This window comes from Sphaerodactylus townsendi, linkage group LG12 (assembly GCF_021028975.2).
Source record: "Sphaerodactylus townsendi isolate TG3544 linkage group LG12, MPM_Stown_v2.3, whole genome shotgun sequence".
In the NCBI taxonomy this organism is placed as follows: Eukaryota; Metazoa; Chordata; class Lepidosauria; order Squamata; family Sphaerodactylidae; genus Sphaerodactylus; species Sphaerodactylus townsendi.
Genome location: NC_059436.1, coordinates 28,139,428 through 28,164,096, shown reverse-complemented (window position 1 = coordinate 28,164,096; position 24,669 = coordinate 28,139,428). Strand labels below are relative to the sequence as shown.

The 24,669-nt window shown below is 42.3% G+C and overlaps 2 protein-coding genes across 2 annotated transcripts; one reads left to right on the top strand and one right to left on the bottom strand.

The window, feature by feature from the left end:
- The first annotated feature begins 847 nt into the window (after nucleotides 1-847).
- LOC125441511 lies at nucleotides 848-12,650 on the top strand. The gene is made up of 6 exons (XM_048512120.1): nucleotides 848-890; nucleotides 2,801-2,955; nucleotides 9,602-9,695; nucleotides 10,482-10,666; nucleotides 11,937-12,016; nucleotides 12,524-12,650. The coding sequence occupies exons 1-6, from the start codon at nucleotides 848-850 to the stop codon at nucleotides 12,627-12,629; spliced, it is 663 nt and encodes a 220-aa protein (XP_048368077.1). The 3' UTR covers nucleotides 12,630-12,650.
- A 5,223-nt stretch (nucleotides 12,651-17,873) lies between these two features.
- On the bottom strand, nucleotides 17,874-23,572 carry LOC125441595 (small serum protein 2-like). The gene is made up of 4 exons (XM_048512217.1): nucleotides 23,533-23,572; nucleotides 21,126-21,216; nucleotides 18,953-19,064; nucleotides 17,874-18,014 (listed from the first exon to the last, which is right to left on the bottom strand). The coding sequence occupies exons 1-4, from the start codon at nucleotides 23,533-23,535 to the stop codon at nucleotides 17,903-17,905; spliced, it is 318 nt and encodes a 105-aa protein (XP_048368174.1). The 5' UTR covers nucleotides 23,536-23,572; the 3' UTR covers nucleotides 17,874-17,902.
- Between the last annotated feature and the right edge of the window lie 1,097 nt (nucleotides 23,573-24,669).

Below are 24,669 nucleotides of genomic sequence, written 5' to 3'. Positions count from 1 at the left end.
CTCCACTGTGTATTGAAGCCTAATCAAAATTGAATATTTTTTTTAGAATTTTGCTTTATTGAATTTAATCATAATATACAATAAACGAAAGAAATTATATATATAAATACAAAAAAATACAGTAACAAATTGTGTTTACATAAACAAAAACATAAAGGAGAGGGGGAAGGAAATATGTATACATAATGTGTTAAAGAAAAGCAAACAAACAAACAAAAAACAAAAAACAAAAACAGACTTCCAGCTAGTAAAACTTAGGATACATAATCTAGTATCTCAGTTGCTTTGGTGCATCTCAAATTATTAATTATATATCATTTTAAATTATAATTACAATGATTCTAACCTACAGATTGTCACAGTGTTTAAATAATCCATTACGTTTATTACTTAATCCAGTGTTGTGTCAAAGAAAATGTCCTCTTGGTTATCTATATATAAACTAGCCATTATGATCTGAGAGGAAACAAAGGGAAGAAGAGAAGAAAATATAGTAAAAAAATCTATATATAGTCACTATTTACATAATATATAATATTATACAATTTTATGTTTATTCATTTGTCAAAGATCACAAATCATATTTCATACATTTATATTCTAACTGGAAATAATCAATTAAAGGTTTCCAATTTCTCTCAAATATCTCTAAAATCTGTTGTCTCATAATTGTCGATAATTTATCAATATTCAAGAAGCTTAACATTTTAGAGAGCCAATCTTTTCCATTTGGTATATCTGGTGCTTTCCATAATTTAGCATTCAAAATTGAACATAAACTCTGTGTATTGTTTCGGCAAGATGACATGAACTAGTTTTCTTTTCTGAGCATTTCTTTGACCACTGGATGGCAGTGTTTGCACTTGTATTTGTGTTCAACAGACTGACAGGTTAGAAATTGGCTTGGTTCCATTCCCTGATTTTTCTGCAATTTTTTAAAAAATTCATTTTTTTCAAATAAGCCAGGAAAGAAAATACTCAGTGGGAGCTGGGGTGGGGGAATAGAAGTAATCAAGAACAAGATCTTAATCCTGGCAAACACTTTACCTTCATTGGACACAGTCCACAGGAAAGTTCCCAAGCTCAGCGAACAGGTGCCAGGGGGAAATATCACTATACACTACTACAGGATAACTTCCCATCAGGTTGTGCATGGTGAGCTTTTGGGTTTAATCCAAAAAAGGCATTCATGCAGTGTTCTGGAATGAACGTTACAAAAGCATCATTTTCAAATGCACCAATGTTAAGTTATTTTTCTGTGGCTATGCAAAGAAAAAGCATTTCCTTAAGTTTGGCATGACTTAGAATATAATCAACAAAAGCTGCTAGAACCAAACCTGATGTGATGCTAAAAGTTCTGTGAATACGTCTCCCAGTGGTTCCATCTTCCCTATACACAGCAGACACTGGTGGCCTGAGGAGCATTTGGGTCTGCCTATCCTTCCTATTTAAAGAGAGGAATAAAACGATTGGAATTGCCATTAATGGGACACCCAACATCCCAGCTGATTTGGAGCCTAGAGCACATTTTCTCTAGGCTGGCATCTCTCAAACATTGGCTGTTCCTGATTAAATTAACGCACCAAAACCCACATGGCTTCTCAGATCTGAGCATGTTCCAACCCCCTCAGTACTGTGAAATAGACACTGAACATGGTGGTCTCATTTGAAAACATATATTTAAATTGTCTTTGTGATGACCCACCCGCAGTCACCAAAGCAATGTCCACCCTTTTTTCCTTTATAAATAAATACATAATAAGGGCCAACTAATATTTGTTCCCCTAATTCTTCCCTATATGGTAGCTGCCACCAAATATATAAAAACTGTTATCTCCCTTTTGGTAGTGTGTATGAGCTTATAAGGTAAAGTGGATGGCCTACTACGTGGTCCTCTCCCCAGTTCTGAGTTTAAAGTGGCCCAAAGGAAAATAGGGTAGGATTCCAATGTTTCTTCAAAGTAAGATTTTATTTATAACTGATAGGTAACGTCAAGGTTTCAAGCAAAATATTTTTCAAAATAACATAAAATCACTGAGGCAACTAATACTCTAAGGTAATACTCAACTAATACTCTCACTCAACATAAATTCATTATCTTGAACTTTCTGATAGCTTATCTCTCAAAGTTCTCTCAGACTCTCTGTCTTTATTTTGTCTAACAATTTATTGAGGCTCTGACTTTCGGTGTGTGCTGATTAATTCTCTTAGCACTGGGTCTTTTTACTCAGAAGCCCTAACATATTATGTATCTTTATAAGTGTTATGTATGTCTAATAATGTTTACATAAGAGCACCAGTCGCTTATTAAAATTGCAGATGCACTTTAATCCTCTTTTGTAATTTATATTTGTCGCCAGTTGGCATAGTGTTCTATTCTGTATTCTGGTTATACACATTGCCCACATCCTTTGTATCTTTTACCAAGAAAAGACCCAGCTGCTAATCTGACTTCCAAAGAAAGCAACACAGAGCCCGTTTCCATGGGACAGGGAGGTTCATATGGAATGAAGTGTTCACTCAAATAGGGAGGGTCAACCATAGAGGACATTTGAATCAGAGCTTCATTTCAAACATACAGAACAGTGTCAAGGGCTGAAGTCCCTCCTGTGGTCTTTGTTGCAGTGAATCCAGCCCTGTCAACCCTCCCATCTCCCCATCTCTGGAAAGTAACTCAAAACATGAGGGTGGGGGGAACGGGGAGAAAAGTTCAGGCCTTGGAGAACATTCACGATGTCTCGGTTTCCAGCAGAGGCTGTCTGATTAGTTAGGCTGGCAGTCAGCCAAGTCTGCACATGAGAATCACCAGCTCCCCATTTCCCCTATGACCGAGACCCAGTGAGAAAAACATTTGCCTCTCAAGTTTTCCAATCTCGAAAGGAATTGCCTTCAAACCTGCCAGATTCTGAAGTAACCCCCTTTTGTTCTGGGATCTTGGATGGGAACCACGGCCAGGTAAGTTGAGCCCATGGTGGGCTGCCTGCCAATGGGTACCACTATGGCAGGGGCATTACAATCCAGTTTTGACTATGAGTTAGAGGGCTAGCTGTATGAGTCTGTTCCAGCATAAATGAGGACAAATTAGAAGCACCAAAGGCTGACAAGGTATCCTTTCAGCTTTTCCGACTACAAGGGGCATCCTCCTTTGTTCTTGCCTAATTCCACGAGTATCAGGATTAACTGGCTAAGCCTTCCAGGGGAATCCGAAAGAGCCCTTAGGACACATCATCCCCTGCCAGCATCATGCTGGCAGGGGATGATGGGAACTGTAGTTCATGACATCTGGAGGGCTGCGAGTTTGACACCTGTGGCCTAATGTATGTGGAGAGGCTTATTGCCAGAATTACAGCCTTCTTGCTCGGATGCAGTGAATATGTGCCTAATTCTGTAATATCAATTAGTAGCATCCCTCTGCAGGCAAGCTTTGGGGATAGTACTGAAAGCATTTCTACTACCTTCTATTATCAGATGGAGTAGGGGGGTAGGGTTCCAACAGTAACAAACATTTAAGAGAAAGAAGAATTTTAATTAGGTCAATAAACAGGGAAACTTCAGCTGAAAAGGGGTGGGAAGTAATAACTGTGTTCTAAAAGGTGAGGCTTGAACTGTGCATATTGTTCTATGCAAATTGAAATCATGGAATAGGATCTTACTCCAGACAGATCATGGTATTCACAATGCTGCTGCTGCTGCTGAAGGGAATGCAAATGTGACTATAAATGTAAATGGACTGATAACCCCACCTTCAATACAATGCACTCAATCACACCTTTTCATAGCAAGTTCCACCCAACACTTACACATTGGCCTCCCTACCCTGGGACATGCACAATATATACCCCACTCAAACATTCCCTCACTCGGACACAGTGTGTAACAGGACTTCTCTCTCAGGATACACCTTTGAAGACAGCCACAGATGGCAAACGTTAGGAACAAGATCTACCAGACTCACAGCCACACAACCTGAAACCCAGCACACTCAGTTGAATCCGGGCCGGAAAGCCTTCACAATACATTATGCATATTGTGCTGCAAGAGGTAATGACTGTTTGTAAGACCTTCTTCCAAGGGCTCTCCTAACATAGCCAATATACAAAGTCTCTATTTTCAGCTTCAGTCTGATGAGGTAGGATTCCAAGAATTCTTTCCAACTTCAACACCCATTGGTGTGGGGTTCTTGACTGCCAGCTGTTGGACATCAAGGTGGCATCTGCAGTAGAGTCGGGCTGTTGGTGGCTCTAGGTGGGTGTGAAGAATTATATCTCATCTCCAGTGGGCTGGACTTTGGAGCTCCCTCTGTTCCTCTGAAAAATTGTTGCTTTGAGGGCGTCGCTGCCATGGAATTATACTCCCTCACTGTGGTCCTGTTCTCCTCTTCCCAAACCCTCCCTCCCCTGATTCCACCTCAATATTTCTAGATATCTTCTAACCTAGAGTTGATAACCCTAAGGTAGAGACTCCTAAATCTAGATATGGAAAACCTTTTGTAGTAGTGTCTGATGATCACAAAGTACAGGCTGGGTACATGGCCTAGAGGTTTTGGGTGGACCCCGGAAGATGCACAGACCAAAACATGAACTCTGCTCGATGAGACTAGGTGAAAGGGCCCATCTAGTTCAACATCCAGTTTCACACAATGACCCTTGATACTAAGAATCTGATGTTGCCTCCCTGCAATTCATGTTTCAGAGGTATACTCCCTTTGAAGTTATAGATGTTCTTTTTAGCCATCAAGGCTAGTAGCCATTGATGGTCCTATCCCTCCACAAATCTGCTCAACCCTTTAAACTCCTCTGCTTTTAAAAAAAGCCACCTCTACTGAAGCATAATTGACTCCAACTGAAGTGTACAACCTAAAACAAATATATGGCTGAGGACAAATGCAGGCAATAGAGATTCTGAGTTCCTCTTTGCATTCTTGCCCCTCTGCTTGTTTGGAGGTTGTTTCCAAAAGGGGTGGGGGAGCCAGTTTATCTGGAATTTTTTTCTGGTCCCTGGCAGTCCTAGGACTGGGGGAGAATGCAGATTTGGCAATTCCAGTTGACAAAAAAACATTGACTTCTAGCCTTTGTTTCTACCGCGCCACCTTATGCAAACTTTCTGAAGTCAACTGGATGGTGCTTAATCATGAGGACTCAGTTCCACAGAATTCTGAGATGCAGCACCATTGTGTGTGTGTGTGTGTGTGTCTGTGTCTGTGTTTGAAGATATGAAGACACAATATGAGAATCGCTGCCAATTCTCATATCTTTGTAGCTTTGAAGGCATGTCATTGAAAACAACAACAAAAATTGAGGAAAAAAACAACATGTGTGTGTCAATGCAGGGGAAACCGGTTTGTATTTTAGCCAGCATGGTGTATGGTCAGAGCAGGATTCTTAACTGAGAACTGGTTTGATTTCCGCCTCCCACCTGAGTGTAGAGGTTTATCTTGGTGAACCAGATGTGTTTCCAAGACTCTACATTCCCGCTGGATGACCTTGAGCTGAAGTCACAGTTCTTGAAACCTTCAGCTCCCATCTGTTAAAGCCTTTTTTCTCTTCCTCTCCTCACAGCCAGACACCTGTGGAGGTGAGAGGAAGGAAAGGGAACTTGTAAGCCACCTTGAGCTCCTTTACAGGAGAGAAGGATGGGATAAAACCCAAACTCCTCCTCCCTCCCTCCCCTTTCCTCAAGCTGAAATAGCAGCCAGCTGTAACGCAAGCAAAGAAAACAACCCTTAGAAATAGCAAACAGCATGGAATATCCCTGGAGCAGCAGTAGAAAACGTCAGCGGAGCTGTAGAGAGACTGAGAAAAGTGAGAACAGGAAAACATTTTTTCCTGATCTCTTCACGCAGCTTGTGAACTAAACGCCTTTTAAACCTGTCTTAGTAAAAGACCACTAGTTTAGCATTGTCAAAAGCCTCAGTTAACAGGAGAAATGTAAAACGCCCCTGAGGATCGCCTTGTGGTGCAAGCTGTGCATACTTCCTCCCTAAAATGCTTCTTTTAACGTCATCAAGATGTTTTATTTGTGTTGTGCAGAAGAGACCATTATCTACCAGTGTTTCCAAAAATAAATTGATGATTAGTAATTTTGAAAATTAGGGATTGTTAAAATAAGATCCAATAGAGGAAAGTGTGACTTTTACTAATAGCAACTCTAAAGATCCAATTTTATATATGTTGTTAAAGAGCAAGTGGTAATATCTTTTGTCGTGTTAATATTTGGTGCAGACTAAATCGTGATTTATTTCATTTATAGTTCAACTTACTATAGTGCCCACCCCTGTAAAGGGCTCTGAAGTCCCTTATGGAAATAAATTCTTTTGTTTTTTCTGTGGATTCTTCTTTGTGTTTACAAACCACGTACAAATTTTAACTCTAAATGAAAAATTATCTACTAGAGTTTCTTTCTTATAGTGAAAAGTTCTAAGGCCAAAACATTTCACAGAAGACTCAATTAAATAACACAATAAATTGTCAATGATTTATTAATACCAATATAACCATGACACTAATTCTTCAGTTACCAAAGCCTAAGGTTTCTAGGGGAAACAGCAGTGATAGTTCAATTCAACTAACATATGATTCCTGGATGTTTAGGAGGAAATTCAAGGTTTCCATACATATATTCCCAATTATATAGATAGATATAGATAGAAAAGGATAGATAGATAGATAGACAGATAGATAGATAGATAGATAGATAGAGGATAAAGGATAGATAGATAGGATAGATAGATAGGATAGATAGACAGATACATATTAGATAGATAGATAGATAGATAGATAGATAGATAATGAGAATTACTCAGTCTTGTCTATTAATACAGATATCTTGAAATGCATGCTCTATCTCTTCAGTTAGAAAATCTGATATTCTGCCTCCTAGATACCTGTTCAATGCTAAAAGTAAAAAACAATACCATAAAACTATATAAACATCAACACATCATAACATGAAAACAATTTGAGGGCATAGGAATGCACAAACCAACCTCAGATGATATTCCTCAGGCTAGGATGTGTTCTAAGGTGCACACAGGAGACTCGGTCTGATTGGGATCATGCAGCTTCAACGAAATGTCCCAGGAAAGATTCTCAGCCCAGGGCTAAACAGATGAGAAAGCTCACTTAGTCTTAGTTGAGGTAAGCAAAGAACAGCCCCTGGGACATTTCGGGACACAAGAACACGTACAGAAGGGGAGGGCTTAATCCTCCTTTCTCTTATGTATTGTAACCATGGATCTGAATTAAATTTGAGTGCCTGAGAATTAACTTAGGAGTGCTACAAACATAGAACTCAGCAATACTTTTATCTATTTTGATTTACTCAGATTTGCAAGCTTGTTTGATTATCCAAATAAGATAACTGTTTACTCTTGTTCAAGGTCCCATATGAGGAGAAATTCCAGAAAATAATGTCCATCAACTTCTTGGTGTACTCTTGAAGATAGGCACTTCTGAATGTGGTTAAACTCTGCAAACTGGAACTGTTATCTCTGGACAAAGAAACATCTAGTTAATCAGGAACCAAATGATTTTCTCAATATTTGTTCACCAATTAGCTGGACCAGGGCAAGTTGGTGAATCATGAGAGGTGATTTGTCTCAGTGAAACCTCTCCCCTATCTCACTACTATAAATATGGGTAGTAGGTTTGCATACACGGGCACTCAGCTTCTCCTTGGCTGTCAGGGTTTATTTCTCACCGGGGAAGACCTTACTGAGAGCATATGTAGAAAGAGACAGGATGGTAAGCAGAGTTTTATGAGCTCCACTGCTTCCAACTTTGAAAAAAATTTTTAGATGGGATAAAAAATACTGGAAAAGCCAGTACAATCCTCTGTGATCTTTGACTTTTGGGGTCCCATAATCAAATGAAACATGGACTGTTTAAAGATTTCAATTTAGGACACTTCTCCCTCCTTAAATTATTTTCTCCACTTCCTTCAGTATTCACTGTATGGGAATGGCTGTGAAGAATTACACAGAGATGTATTTTAAAAAAATAGCAACACATTCCCTCTTTGGGGGTCCAGCCCCCATTCTGTTCTCCCTGCCACTTATATAGCAGTGAGAACAGAACATCAAAATAAGACTACTTTATAAATAAAGAGCAGGTTTTCAGATAATATCTACAGGCTGCCATTCAAGATATAACGCTAAGATGTGGGATTCTGTAATCTGGGAACTGAGTTTGACCTCACTCACCTCCACATAAGTGGCAGATCTCTAATTTTAGAGAACTGGGTTTGTTTTTCCACTTTTACACATAAAAATCTACTGGTGACCTTTAAGGTCACAGTTCTCTAGAATTTCTCAGTCCCACTTACTCATAAGGAGTCTGTCAGAGAGGAAGGAAGAGTTTGTGTCATGAGACCTCTTAGGGCTGAGAAAAGCTAAGACAACACTCACACTTATCATCATCATATAATAAAGATATACACTCTTTGCGATTTGGACAGTTGGTCTTGGATAATTCTACCAGTCTCAAGCTGTCATCTATGGGCAGGATTTTTATTGTTGTTGAATCATCGGAGCCATTGGAATATGCATTGTAACAATAAAGTAGCTAATCCAATAAGCAGCTGAAGACTCATTTCAATCACTTGATGTTAGAATTCTCACAACCAATAGTTTCAGAGCTTGTGTTTTCCTGAAGAACGAAGTGGGCCCAGTGCAGCCACGTAGGCTGTTGTGAGTGCCCAGGAAGTGGAAAAGGGAAGAAAAGTGGGAAGCGAAACTGGTCTAAACATGTAATTGTGCACAACATCAAAGGCAGAAAAGGCAGTCCTCCCTCCTCCCATTCCCTTGTGGCTGGCAACCCTGCAGGTCCTCTCCGTAATGTTCCTTCCTCTCATAGTGGGTGGGCCATGTCCAGGTGGGCTTAGATCCTGTCCCTTTCGGGCCCTTCCCTTGTATAAATTATCTGTGTTTGTTACCTGGGAGTGCTGAGCCATGCTGTGCTCCAAAATTCTGTGAGCTGTGGTCCAGTTAGAACCCCAGGATTCCTCCTCACCTTCCCTTTCCCTTCCAAATAGGGTGGCTGGGCCATGTGCAGATGGTTCGCCCCATCCCTGTCACTCCATAAGGCAGTGGTTTCCTAAGGAAGGTATGGTTGGTCTCTGTAGGCCAGAGGGGAGTGTTGCTGATCGCCAGTGATGCTGTTGCAGGACAGAACTGTGGGTTCCAACTGCCAGCAGATGTGCAGGTTCACACACACTGGCAGAGTTGTGGATAGTACACAACAGGAGGTGTGGAAACAGTATAAAAACCTGGCTTATCGCGGAATGCGACAAGCAGGAAAATTGTGCCAATCGGTCCAGTGGGGTTTGGGGGAGATTACCTGTCAGCAGAAAAACGAACTGATAGATTTTTATATATATAGATTGTACCGAGCAATTATCTTTTTTATGGGGGATGTCCTAAAATGTATTGTTTCATTTGTCATGGCAAATTAACCATACCTTTGTAGCTCTGGTTTTAAAAAATGTAACTGAACTAATAATATACTTTCTATTTTAAAATGTCATAAGGTCTGTTTAAGCAAAAAATAAATAAATCTAAAGTTTATATCAAGTTGGCTGTTAATTCCTTTTACTTCTCTTTTAGAAAGTCCTCCTGAGCCTCAGCCCTTATGCCCTCACCTTGGCATTGTGCCACACATACTGTTTCACCAGACCAGCCAAATTAGAGTTTATAAATGGTAATATTAATCACACAACCTACTAATTTGGGCAAAGAAGTAATACTGTGCTTCGAAAATGTTTGAAAAATGGTTCTGCCCCACTGACTCTACTATCATGTTTTAATATCAGTGCTATACCACTTTAAGTGCCGGTGCTTTCCGCAAAAGAACTCTGGATTTCCAGTTTTGGGCAGGGTAATGGAGAGTCCAGCTGGCTCCTTCCTGCTCTAAATCTGGACTCTTTGGTGGCTTCAGTGGATTGTAGGAGTTTTAGTCTCCAGATCGTAATCCAGCAAGCAGTAGGACCTGCCACACATGTGCAGACTCTCCTACATAGTTGATGTGATATCACATGCATCTCTGAATATTTCATATTTCTACCCACACCTTACTCTTCTAAAGCAATTACTGCAGAAAATGACTCAACAACCTGCATTAAAGCCTAGCTGCTAATTGTTCTACCCTCAGATGAGAGAAGCCTTCCTATAGGAGATGACTTTGTACAACAGATCCGACATTAAGCCAGTCTCCTTTTCCTCCACTACAATACAGTACTGTAACAATGCTAAAAAATTCCCTCCACCTTTCCATGTTCTAAAATGTATGTTCTATTCTTCTGACATAATGATACTGAATAATAACGAGTACACCATGACCATGAGAATTGCCCCCTTCACAATTGCCCCGCCATGGATGCTTTGCTATGATGCTACAGAACTTCATATTTTAAACATTTTTAAAAGGGGGGGAGGGACTTGAGACTGTAATTTGAGCCAAGTATGAATGTATTTCTGTACTCCAAAGTTGGACATGGCGGAAAGGACAGATGGCAGAGGAAAAAATATGTGCTTCGAAAACCACAGAACATGTTTAACAAACTTCGCAACGTGGTGGGTGGGTGGGCAGACAGTCCACCTAAAATGGCATCTGCCAGTGGAAGGGAATCAAAAGTGGAAGGGAAGAAAGGCACAGACAGGCTGGCAGATCAGGTGGGAAAACAAAGATGCCACAAGGGCTGCGTTCTGCACCAAACAGCTGGATGGGGTGGCCAGCTGAGGTCAGAACCCATTGCTGCCCGCAACCACAGGCCTAGGGGGTGCCTCCATCCCCCATTGTTTCCAATGGGAGCTAATAGGAGATGGGGGCTACACCTTTGAGGGTCCATGACTGATTCCTGAACCAAATTTCACCTCAAACCTGGTTGGTAATCATCAGGAGAGTCTCCCCAAAGATATCCTTGTACCTTGGTGCTGCTAGCTTATCAGAATTGCACCCTCTGACAGCAGGTACCCCTTATTTCCCAGATTCCTTTAAATCCACCCCTTCGGTACGGATTTAGTGGAGAATTTGAGGTCCCCAGTTTAAATAAACATTGAAAGTGATGCTTGTTTCAGGAGAACCACCCAAAACAGCACTTTCAATGTTGTTCAAACTGGGACCTCAGATTCTCCCTTTCAGTGGATTTAAAAAAGGAGAATCTACCTAGTTTTAAAACACCATTGAAAGTGATGATGTTTGGGGTGGATTGCAGCATCACTTGTTTAAACTAGGGACCCCAGACTCTCCTTTTAAATCCACTTTAAAGTGAGTACCTGGGGTCCCCAGTTTAAACAACATTGAAAGTGTTGCTGTGTCCCCCAATTGGGAGTGGACCGATACACTATATTCTTTCACAGCAGTAGTAATAAAATTTTGAAAGCATCTTTTGAAAACGTTTTCTAAAACAAATTTATTTTTTTTGCTGTGCGGCATGGCCCAGCTTTCATGTGTCTTAGATTTCAGAGTTGGGCATGTTCTATCATTATGGTGACTTTGAAACGACCTGGTGTAGCAAAACTGTTTGTCATTTGTGAGGGAGGTATACCATGGGTGAGGCCCCTGCAAAATCCAGATTTTGTCCCCTCGGCTCCATTTCCCTAGATACCTCTGTGGATGGATTTTAAGGAGGTTGCCTCAGAGGTAGATGCTTCCCCATTTTGCTTTCCAGCTAATTCACAGTTTTATCTGTTGTTCATGCTGGCTCACTGGCTCGACGGATGCAAAACTTTCCCATTAACTTGCCAGGAAAAGGTCTATCTTCTAAGCAGTTCTGCATGCCGCCGTTGATTTTGAGGATAGATGAGGGAAAGTCGCCAGGCAGATCGAGCTCTTGTCCCTGGGACTGGTTTTGTTACTGCTGCAAATGAAATCCAGATTTTCCTTCCTGTAGGTGCATGATGCCTCCCATTTGACTGCATTGATCTTTATGGATGGAAGCAGTGCTCCTCTGGATCAAGATGGAACTCAGCTAATTGCTTAGAATGCAGTTGCAGGGGTGGAGAAATGTCCTGCTGTTCAAGGTAAGCCAGAGCTGAGAATTGGTCCTGGTTCATTTTGAACATCGCTTCCCAGAAGTGTCACCTGCACAGCTCCTCCCTTGCAGAGAGGGAAAGGTCAAGGCAAATGAGATCAAGTAGCTCTTCCTTGGCAGGCTTCCTCTTTCCATTAACATGCTGCCAGCGGGAATGTAAGTCCAGAAGCTGGCGCCACAGATTCATTTGGCGATTTCATTAGTGAGGCCTCAAAGCAAGCATTGAGCCCTAGTGTCTTCAACTAAACTGGACTGTCCTGGAAGGGATGTTTGCAGGGAAGATATGGGAAGCTTGAGTTGAGGGAAAGAACTCCAAGTAGGTCGGTTATGGTGGGTTTTCCGGGCTGTGTGGCCGTGGTCTGGTGATCTTTGTTCCTAAATATTTATTTTCCGTGTCTGTGACTGGTATCTTCTAGAGGTATCACAGAGAAAAGTCTGTTTCACACTGCAAATCCCAAGTAGGTCCTTTATACTTAATTCCTGTTTTTTGTTTTAGATATGGCGGTACTGCAAGTTCTCCAGGCTGCAAAGCTGTTGTTAATCCTGAAACATGCGAGTATGAATTCTATCGCATTGACGACCCTTCGGAGCCATGTTTCTGAGCCTCAGCAGCCCATTCCTTTCATGTCTGTGAGCCTAAATAAATCAGGCGGCCTCAGGCTATTATCTTGTTATGTCTTTCTTCAATCAAAGCACAACAGAGAAGACTTTGATTTAATGAAATGGGAAGGAATCTCTTCTGATTGAAAGTTTGTCAGTAGAACAGATTATCTTGGATAAATACCCTTGGACTCCATTAATCCTTTAACACCAGCAGGCACAGCAAGTGGAAGAAGAAACAGAGAATTTAAATGGGGAAATAAAACAGATTTTATTTTGTTTTTTAAAAAAAAATGACTATAAACAAAATCACAAGATCACAGCAAAGTTTCTGTAAACTTATTGTTGATACGTATATATGTTCTGTTTGGTGTCAGAAAGACATTTTAGTCCTGGTTTCTTTACTTTTCAACTGAAGGTGACCAGGAATGCTGAGTGGATAATCACCAAATAGGTGTGCTCTGGCCATCAGTGGAAATGCCATGATACAAGTGTTGATTACAGGATCAAAGGGAGATAAATTTGAAAATGGATCAAGCCGCCAGGCTTGAAGCCTTTTGCAAATATCTGGGCCAAGGAGGAGCCAGAGGCTGCTGGGGCAGAGCTGGAGCAAAATGTTGACGCCAAGGGACAGAAGACCAGCGGTATCCGAGGGCCGAATGCAACTCATGGACTGCAGGTTGTTGGCGTCACCTGCGCGCGACTGGTGATTTCCGCATTGCCAGTAACTTGTTCATCACCTCAGGTCACAAACTAGTACGCAAATGAACTGGTTCATGCCCTTGTGCAGCCCTGATTAATGGACTCTGGAGACAAATCAAAGCTCGGATCTAATTCAAACGTACACTCACTGAAGTAAATGGAGTGCCTGAGAGAACTCTCTATTCTTTCCTTCCTCTTCCAGAGGATAGTGTATTGCAGCAGCCAGTCAAGTGCTAGTGCACTCAGCAGGAATAGAGATATCCGCTTTATAAGAATATTTACCAGTTGCTATTAGCCAGGGATTACTTCTATCTACCTTCTTTTGCAAGGTGGTGGCTACATGGTCTCCTATATATTTATCTCCTAAAAATATCCCTTGCAACGAGTAGTGTAGGCTGAAAAGTGAATGTTTCTCCAATGGGTTTCTGTATGGTGAATGCAACCGAAGCTGACCTTAGCCATATCCAACACACTTAATACTTTACCACCAAGTATATATAAACAGGGACAGCAATTCAGACCAGCATCCCTAAATCTGAATGATTAGGAGAATTTGCTTAACTGTGTGGATGGGACACTTGCGCCAAAGAGCACGCCACAATTGTATGTTCTGTGTTTGTTCGTGTGTAATGTCTGGGATGCCCTCTTGACATTCCCTCCCAGGGCACCAGTTAGATGCAGGCCTAAACAAACAACAACACCATTAATTTGTCATTGGGTGAAGATCAGTGGAGGAAGGAGAGGCTGAACAGCCATGGCAGCAGAAAAGTGCCACCATGGCCAAGTCTACGACAAGCAGCCGTGGCAGGGTGCTGGCTCTGATGAGAAGAGGCTCCGGCCAGCCCACAGGAGGCCTTGGGGCTAACAAAAAAGTGAAGCTCAAGGTCAGTGTCACCCGGGAAATGGTGCGTAAAAGTCTGTTCCTTTTAGAGAATTAGTGAAAGTGGCTCTTGACTTAGCAAAAGATCAGGGAAGCTCGAGATCTTTAAGCTGCCTGTGTGCAGAAGTCAGCTTTGCAAGAAGAAATCTGCATAGTAAAATAAAGTAGCAGAACACAATACTGCATTAATTCCTAGGATATACGCAGTGTTGAGGAGAAAGATTTGGAATAGATGAAGGAATCTAGAATATGGGTTATAATCCTCTGATCCGAGCAGAATAACGAATGAAAAGAGCTGCCTTTTAGCCTGTAGAAGAAAAGACCAACGATTAATAATATCAATAGATAGAGAAGGGTCTAGAGATACGAACACTGGTTACGGGAAAGGGGCTCTTTAGAAGAGATCCTCAGGATTTCATAGGTATGCAATTTAACCGTTGCGTGACAAAGTGAGGTCCTGCCTTTCTAGGTGGGAAAGATAAGATATGCGTGACATCAACCCATGTTGAGTCATTGACTAATTTTAGTTTGAGTAATTTAAGTCTGATGGCTAAACTGAGTGCCCAGAGGTGGGCAGAGTGCTGAGTCAGACTACAACTATAAAGCCCGTCATCCTCACGAAAGTGGTGAACTGGGGTCAGGAGGCGGACAGCTAGAACCAAAGGTGACCAGCAGGGGTAGCAATAAAAGGTAATTTCTCTCCAACTGATGGGCAGCAGGACTGGTGAGCAGGAAGAAAGGATAAGAAAGCCTGCTCTGGATGTCTTGGAGTGAAGTCAGCTGGCTAGTTCTGGCACAGTCAGAGAGTAGACACTCCACCAGCCCCAATTCAAAGCCCCCTACTCTGAGGACAGAAAGCAACCAACACCACAGTGGAGGACAAGTGGGGAAATATGCTAAGTCACCCTGGGAAAATGGCTGGTTTTGGAGGCAGACTGTATGACATTATAGTCTGTTCACCCCACCCCATCCTATCTCAGGGAGTTTTCACCAAAGCTGCAATCTATTCACCCTCCAATCCTTAAAAGCTCACTCACTCACCGGGCAGGAACCCTGTGCTGCTACCCTATCCTACACTGACCTCCATTCAACCTCCTGTAGTGGCTGTTCAGCATGCCGTGGCGCGGAACATCCCTTCCCACCACTGCACCCGAAACCACCCCAGAGAGCCTCCCAGCAGCAGCAACCCTACCCGTATGGGAATGCATCCTTCCTTCTAAAATGGTTCCTCTGCCTTCCAAACTGGAAGCAGTGGCTGCAACAAATTCCAACTACAGCAAAACAGCCCCTGCTATCCTGCAGTGTATTGTGCCACTTGCCCAGACCCAGGAGCCTTGTCAACAGTTTGGCAACCCTTGTTGGCAACCCCATCCTTTATGCTGTGTCCAAAGCTCACTCTACTCTTGTTGTTCAAGACAAGCTTTGATCGTTTTAGCTATTTCTCTGTAGCAATGAGGATTATCAAGGGGATTCTCTCCCATCGCTTTATTTTCCATTATGGTAACCACTTCAGTGAAGAAGAAGAAGGCGAGTTTGAATTTATATAATTCCCCACCTTTTCAAGGTTGTAAGGAGAGACTCACAGCTTACAACCCTTTCCTTCCTTCCCCAATTGCCATTATTACCTTGGCGGATTCTGCATTGGTGGCTGCATATGCGCGTACAGTGTAAAATGAAAATCTATTGCCCTGGTGACGTGATGGTCAGGCCTCCTGGCCAGCTTTGCAAACCGGCCGCCGCAGGCCTTTGCAGCTGGGGCCTCCAGCGGTTTTTTTCTTTGTCGCTTCTTATCCGGATCAGCTTTCTCACGAGGGAATGGGATTCCGACAGTCCTCCCTAGTCTGGCCGCCGACATTCCCTTAGGGACTCCAGATAAGCCAACCTCAAAATTCGTATGGCTATGAAGATAGGAAGCGGTGTGTTTGTGAGAGGGTGCGGCTCCAGCAGGGCTCCTCCTTGGTCGCCAGAGCTTTGCGCAGTGCTTGGCCGGTACACTGGAAAAGACTCATCATTTAGCTTTAGCCGCCTTGGCTGAGGGAAAATAGGGCTGCTTTCAGTTGCTCCAGCAGCCCGGAAGCAGTAAAATTCCCACATGGGGTTTGTGCTTTTGGCCAGCCTCTTGCCACTTGTGTGCTGTTTGTGCGGACCAAATCTGTGAGGGGTTGGTGGAGAAAGTTCTCGAAAAGTTGAACTGCATTCTCGCCCAAGATCACCAAAGGTGGAATGCAAAGAGTGAGAAAATAAAATTGGTTCACTAGATAAGAGTCCATCACTCATGTGGAAGAATGGGGAATCAAAACTCGTGTAAGTTAGAGTTCACCTGCTCTTAAACACTATAACATGCTGTGCAGAGAGTTTCCCAGAACATTTCCTGGCCAAAAGTCTTCGTAAGTTCTGCATTTCCAATTTGAATTTATATTTCCATTTGACCTGATTAGGATCCTCTTTGGAATTATATCTAGATCATTCTTTGGACACAGGAAACGTGCAACTTGGCAGGAGCCAGAGAGGGATTCTTGAGACCTGTACCTAATTCTGCCTTAAAGCTAAATTACTGGTGTTGGCTACTATTTTCCGTCCTTTCTGCTGTTTCTAAAGGTATCCATCTCCAGTCTGTGGTATATTTAGGATTTGATTATGCGTCCCTGGGTTACAAAGCAATGCTATTTGTTGAACTTCTAAAAGGCTGATTGCCTTATCTCTGCTCCACAGCAAAAGCATTCAGCTGAAGCCTAGCACACAACAATTGTGTCACCACTACAGCAATTAGATTCAAAGCAAAATCTAAAACACTCAATACTCTTAAAACAGGATCAACTCAAAATAACACACAAAATAATGTAAACGTTTTTGAATTCCCAATATTCTTGGAGTGGCTAGATGTTGAAAGGGGGAGAAAGGGAGGGAAAAATGTTGTTCCAGATTGCACCCTGAGGGAGAAAGTGTTCTGCAAAGTTCTGCATGACTAGGGAATTGTTGGGTGGAGCTTTAAAATAACAGGTGCATCTTTAAGCTCCTTCCAGGAAAAAAGAAAGAAATTGACAGCTACCAGATGAGAACATTCAACCAAAGTAGCTGATCAAATGTTTCTCTAACACAGGTGTCAACAAACGCTGCAAATGTTATTAGGCTAATATTGGTTCTCTTGACCTACATTTTTAAAAAATCTGTTCTTTCCACTTTTGCTCCTGTCAGCCCTGACTGGAATCTAGACTATTTCAAAATGAAATCAATTATGCTGACCTTCACCCTTCAGTCACAAGAGAGGTTTCGGCCCCATCTGTATTATCAGAACAAAAATATTTCCTTTTTTAATGTTCACCTATTTGTGCAAAGAGGAAGAGACACGTATGTAAAGCATGACAGGTGAGGTATTTATTCATGTTCACTCAACATGCAGACATGGTTTTATTAAAGGTTAAATATATGGCTTTTAGAAGCAGTAGCAAGGTTTTGAAATCTACATAAAACAATAGATTGTTAAGTTACCAGAAGGCAATTCCAAGAAAACAGCTATATTGAATCAATGTGTTAATTATATGCATGATCCTAGAGTTAACTTTTAGTCAATGCGATTGGTTAGAAGTCATTGTAAAGTATGCGGGGATGAATTCAAAGCAGTGTTTTTGCCTTTCTTATGACAGAGAGTTTTGTTTGTCGCCAAGTGCTGTGCGACAAAATTCGTACCATATATTACCAAAAAATGGGACATGGCTCTGTAAGATCATCATCCTTAAAGAATGTAACTGTACATTTTTTTACATCAAGAACTGGTTTGCATCCTGGCACACTGGCAACACCATGTCTAAAACAAAGAGAAAATAAGAATCAGGAACAATTTATCTGAATGTGCACAATTTAAAAAAAAGTTCTACCACTTACTCAAGCTGTTTAAATCAGGCTGTCAAGGCAGAAATGAGAACAGCGTAGCCTCATTCCCCCTCAAGTCCCCCTCAAGTCCCCCAGGCATTAACAGCTATTTGATGGTCCCCCTCAAGTCCCCCAGGTATTAACAGCTATTTGATGGTCTGGTCTCCTGATGGAGATATTTTCACTTTGCTCCATCTTTGGTCCTTCCTACTTGTCTTTTTCCTTTCCCCCCTCGCTTTAGCTCCTTTCTTGAGTAGCTTTTCGCCTTGCCTTACCTTTTCTGCTTTCAAGAGGAACTTTTCAAAAAGGGCAAGAAAGGGATGGAGAAACATATTAACTTGCAGAGGAGGAATCACCAAGAAAGGCACTGAATGCCTAAGAATGTGAGTGATCTGGGATTGTGGCTGATTCTGTAGGGTATGAACAGATCTAAAGAAAAATGTCCTGACCCTTTTAACAGAGGCTAGTTCTGTGGGAATCCGCTGAAGATTTTCATGGCATGGAGGTAAATGTCATCTGATATCAGCCTCTGTTAAAGGGCTGAGACACTTTGTTCCAGGCCTGTTGCTAATCCAGTCGTGGATACCAACTCTCTTTTGCCCTACCCTCTGCACAAAGAGAGAGCAGCTGCTTCTAATGAAATGCTCTAAAACAGGGGTGTCCAACTCTGGCAGTTCAGATGTTCATGAACTACAATTCCCACCAGCCCCTGATGGCATGGAGCTTCAGATGTTCAATTGGCCATGCCAGCAATTGGCCATGCCAGCAGGGGCTGATGGGAATTGTAGTCCACGAACATCTGAAGCTCCAGAGTTGAACACCCCTGCTCTAAGACAATAAGGAATCCAGTGTCAGATTGGAGTTCTGGCTTACTTGCTGCAGCAATTAAGTTGAGATTGAGGATCACATGTGCAGTCCATGCAGTTATTAGACTGCCATTGAGATGCAGGGGGATGTAACTTCTTATCATGTGGATCAGCGCAACCTGAAGGAAGAAAAATTCCTGTCAATTTTAGCAGCAGTAGTACCCAGTGACAGAAGCCTGTGCCCGGAGCATGAACTGCCTGCACGCCCCCTCCCATCCCCACCACGCCCCGCCCACGCCCCACCACGTGACTGCAATGGTGGTGCCCAGAACAAGCTGTCTCGGATGTTCCCATTGCAGCTACGCCCCTGGTAGTACCAGAATCTCTAGTCATCACTGAAAACCAAGTTTTGAAATCAGACGTGAATCATGAAAAATCCTGTTCAGTGGCTTGCTGTATGCTTGGATGGGCAACTTTTTTCTAGACCTTCTCTGCTTTTATCAGCAATCATTCTGATATCAGTCACAAGCCTTTATTGGCATAAAATCATTCTGATATGCAGAAATTGAACAACTGACATTTTTCTTGGCAAAGATATGTGGAAAGGAAAGCATGGTCTATTTAATGTCTGCCTGTTTTCAAAGCACCAAAGCAGGGTTAGAAATAAAGGTGGTAACTGGAGACATGGGTCCTTCCCAGACTCTTGGCAGCCCTCTTAGAATACTGTGGGAGTGAATTACACTACACAAGTAGTATAATACACTATTAATGTCAACATTGGCCCCTTCCGCACAGGCAAAATAATGCGTTTTCAAACCACTTTCACAACTGTTTGCAAGTGGATTTTGCTATTCCGCACAGCTTCAAAGAGCACTGAAAGCAGTTTGAAAGTGCATTATTCTGCATGTGCATTATGCTGCATTTTAAGTTTTAATTTAATTTATTTGTTTTATTGTCTGTTTGTTAGTGTTGTACACCGCCCTGAGCCCTCCGAGGGAGGGCGGTATAAAAATGTAATAATAAATATATATATATATATATATATATATATATATATATATATATATATATATATATATATATATATATATATATATATATATATTATTCATATATATATATATTCATATATATATTATATATATATGAATGAATGAATGAATGAATGAATGAATGAATGAATGAATGAATGAATGAATGAATGAATGAATGAATGTGCGGAATGAGCCATTATGAGGAATGCATAAAGGTGCCCTTTTCTTCCCCATGAAGCAAATAGCTGTGACTACCATTTATTTCTTTAAATGTTTATATCCCACAAGTCTTCTGTACAAGAAGACTCAAAATGGCTTATAACCAGCATGAAGCTAAGGTCGGCAGATCACAAAAATCAATAAAAATGTGTCATGATCTGCATGTTTATTATATCTGTCATGTTTATGATCTGCCTGTTTATTATGTCATATCATCTGCATGTTTATTATATCAGTCCTGACTTCTGCTAAAGAATTCCAGGAACTGTAGTTTGGTAAGGATGCCAAGAATTCTTTGTTAGAGGTACAGAGCCAAACTAGGCATGACAGCCTCCTCAAATCCACCACAGGCATGACTGCCATTTTAGGGTTGAAATTCCCTCTGTTTTCAAAAGCTGTGGGATCAGGATCAGAACCATGGTGTGTATGAGTGGGGGCTCATTGTCCCCCTAATGTTGTTTTGAAGAGGCCAAACACACAGTGTTTAGCATTTTGAAATGGTGCATTGGTAGGGGAACAGGAGATCCCTAGTCTCCTGCTGCAGTCCTGATCAGACTCTGGCTCCTGCAGTGGCTTCAAAAGAGCCGCTGGCAGAGGTATCCCTGGGTGGACTCAGGGGTGCCGTCACATCTAGTTTGACTCACTGACATGCTCAGAAGTAAGTCCCATTGTATAAGGAAAAGGTAGGACCCCTAATCCTAACCCCTAACCCTAACCCTAGGTGTGCAAACACCAGGTCTTTACTTATTCAGGATGATAGCACATTGTGACCTTTATATGCCCCATTTTGTTTCATGGGGCATAATCCCAGGAAAAGGTCCTTAGGATTCAAGCCAAAAAGAGGTACACCACCACAGCATATCCCGTTTCTACTTATCAGTAGTATGGATATACCTATAAGCTCAGTCTGTCAGAAATACATCTATAATACTTTCTAAATGAAATATTTTTTGTCCAAACTAATAGGTTGTTGAATAGCATTACTACCTTTGGCCCCCAGTTTGGGGAGTGTAGTGAAGCAAGCTCCATCACTCAATGTCATCATGATGCACAAAATAATCAGGCAGAGGAGAACTTTCTGGAAAAGGAGGACAAAGTCAGCTAGGGAAGCTGTTAAGTTATTTTTTTAAATTTCCCTCCGTACTAATGTCTTACTTCATGGAGAACTTTAATCAAAAGTGTCACCTGAGGGAACATTAATTAATGTAACACTTGTTCATGCCCTAGCCAGATTGATATATCAAGGCAAAGGTGAGGGGAAGGTGAGGGTCCTGCAATGGAAACAGAGTTATGTTAAACTACACAATATATAGATTCATCCCACCCAAAATTAGCAATGTACAAATCTTCAATTTGATACTTAAACTTAATAAAGAAAATTAATAAAGAAAATGTTGAGGTAAACACAGATGCTGCATTAGGAACAATCAAACCCATGGTCAGGCTACATTATTGAAACAGGTATTCACTTTAAGAGTTCTTCCCTCAACAGATTGAAATGAGGGCTTAGAAGCCATTGGCTGAGCTGCTGTAGGTTTGTGGAATATTTGCATAAATTCTAACTAATCAGCAGTTTAAAGACTCTAAAATCTAGAACTATCAAATGCTGCTGATGGTAGGAAAGAAGAGTGAAAGAAAGTAGCACCATCAGCAGTGTGGACAAGTAATATGTATGAGAGAAAAGGATATACGAGGTGACTGGGTAAGGTGTACAAACATCTGTGTACATGTCTGAGAGTGGTACACAAATGAACTGTGAGTAGCATAAACAGGAGGAAGAAAGTGAAATTGAGAAACGGACACAGGAAGATATTGTTCCCATTTTTTTTTTAATTTAAATTTTCTCAGGTCTCCCTTTCTACAGCCGATCAATTGAGAGTACTGAGAAAACAATATTTAACAATTGCCACAGAATAAATCCCTCCTCAAAGCCTCATGTTGTGCTGGGCCCAAACTGTGCCTTGGGCAAGTCTGAATTCTATGCTCACAAAAAGTATGTCAACTGTTTATATATGCACAGAAATGGGGATCCAATGGCATTGCTGTTTAGTCCCACAGTGGCTGTAGCAAGACCAGGAGACAAAGTGAGAGATAAGGTCTCTCACATGCCCTGGGTCCTTGTGATCAGACATGTACATGGAGTCCCCTCGTGGGAACCCATTTCCCAGTAAGGTTGCCATCTCTGGGTTTGGCAATTCTTGGATATTTGGGGGTAGAGCTCAGGCAAGATACAGTTTGGGGATGTGGGGACCTCAGTGGGATATACCATAGGCTATCGTCAGGTGACACTCCTGATGATACCAGCCAAGTTTGGTGAAGTTTGGTTCAGGGAGTCCAAAGTTATGGACCTCCAAAAGGGGTGCCCCATCCCCTATTGTTTCCAATAGGAGCTAATAGTAGATGGGGCTACCCATTTGAGAGTCCATATCTTTGGACCCCCTGAATCAAACTTCACTAAACCCAGGTGGTATCATCAGGACAGTCTGCTGCTGATACCACCCTGGTTTGGTGAAGGTTGGTCCAGGGGGTACAAAGTTATGGATCCCCAAAGTGGGTGCCCCATCCCCCATTGTTTCCAATGGAGGCTAGTAGGAGATGGGGGCTACACCTTTGAGAGTCCATAATTTTGGACCCCCTGAACCAAACTTCACCAAACCAGGGTGGTATCATCAGGAGAGTCTCCCCAAGATACCCTGAAAGTTTGGTGCTGCTAGCTTAACAATTGTACCCCTGACAGCAGGCACCCCCCAAATTTCCCCAGATTCTCTTTTTAAATCCACCCCCTTCGGCATGGATTTAAAGGGAGAATCTGAGGTCCACCCCAAAACAGCATTACTTTCAATACTGTTTTATCTGGGGACTTCGGATTCTCCCTTTAAGGTGAATTTAAAAAGAGAATCTGGGCTCCCTAATTTAAACACCATTGAAAGTGATGTTGTTTGGGGGTGGATTCCAGCATCACAGCAGTCGCCCATGGGGCGGGGGGCGCAAACCTCACATTTTGCACTGAGCTCCTTTTTCCCTAGCTACCCCTCTGCCTGGAGGGGAGAGAGAAGGGACTGCCGGGTGCCAGCTGGGAGCCCAGACGGTGGGGGAGGCGGGGCGGGCAGGTCACGGGAGTCTCCCATCCCTTGCCTCGGAGAGCTGCTTTTATAAGCACTTAGGCTGGGGATGGGGCTTGGGAAGGCCTCGCTCCCGAACCCCCCCTTAAAAAATCTATACCTACGTCACTGGTGGCAACCTTTAGTTCCCAGGCATACGGCCATCTGATTCAGACTGAGAGTAATAATTGTCCCCCTCTCAATAATTGCAGCCTTTTAATCTATTCCAGATTTTAAAAAACTAAACTAAACTAACTTATCCACAAACGGCTACAGCAGAATGCCCTGCTTACCATCCTGCTGTTGGCTGTGAATTGTGAGGAGAAACAGCAAGGCAGTAGCTTGTGTCAGTTTCTGTGTCTACTACCCAAATTTATACAAATGGAAAAGGGAGTGTCTTAACTGACAATGGACATGCCAAACGTGATGATTGAAATAGCATGCCAAAGTTCGGTTGCACAAGAAGAAAATATTTCCTTCTGACTCCGGTATCTCTTTTGTCCCTCTAGTAAATGGGAACGCCTTATCACCCCCAGAGGTATTTGTGGGAGGGACTGCTTCAACACACGGAGGCAGTTCTCCAGGTAGCTCTCAGTGCTAACTGCTGCAAATGCAGTGGCAATGAAGTACTCACCACAAATTCCTCCCTACATTTCTCTCCTTTCCTCCAATGCAAAGGTGCTTTTGACTGCGATCTCCCCCTCCCATAGAAGACTGAGGCAAAATGGGGGAGGGGGGTGAGGAAGCAATGCCATGTGGATGCTCCTACAGCATCCAAGAGACAATAAAGACAATTACCTTCAACTTGAAATTCGCAACTCAGAAGGTTGTTGCAGAAGATTGAAACCAATTTATGCAGGTGTGGTTTCAGATTGGATCCTCAAAGGCACTTACAAATTCTTAAAGAAAGAACAAACTATGGAAGTGGAACCAGGAGATTTCCCAGAATTACAACTCATCTAAAGACTTCAGAGATCAGTTCCCCTGAATAAAATGGTGGCTTTGGGGGGTGGGTTCTATGGTGTTATAGTCCACTGAGATCCCCCACCCTCCCCAAACTGCACGGTCCTCAGCCACCCCCCACCCCCAACTCTCCATGAATTTCAAAATCCAGTGTTGGCAACTCCATGGGGGCGGAAGGGAGAGAAGGTTATGGGGTGTATGCCCAGGTCCCAGTATGCCACAGATATAGTTTATGTTTTAGTTTCTTGGTCACAGACTCACATGACCAGCCTTCCTCTCTCCCCATCCACAGATTTGTAGCCTTTCAGTAGCCATGTTGAAGCCTGAACTGCCTTTGGCTAGGTTTGCCCACTCCAACATGGGCAATTCCTGGGGATTTGGGGGCACAGCTGTGGCAGGGTGAAATGTTAGGAGTGGAGGGAGCTCAGTGGGATGTAATTTCATAGAGTCCACGTTTGGAAGCTTTC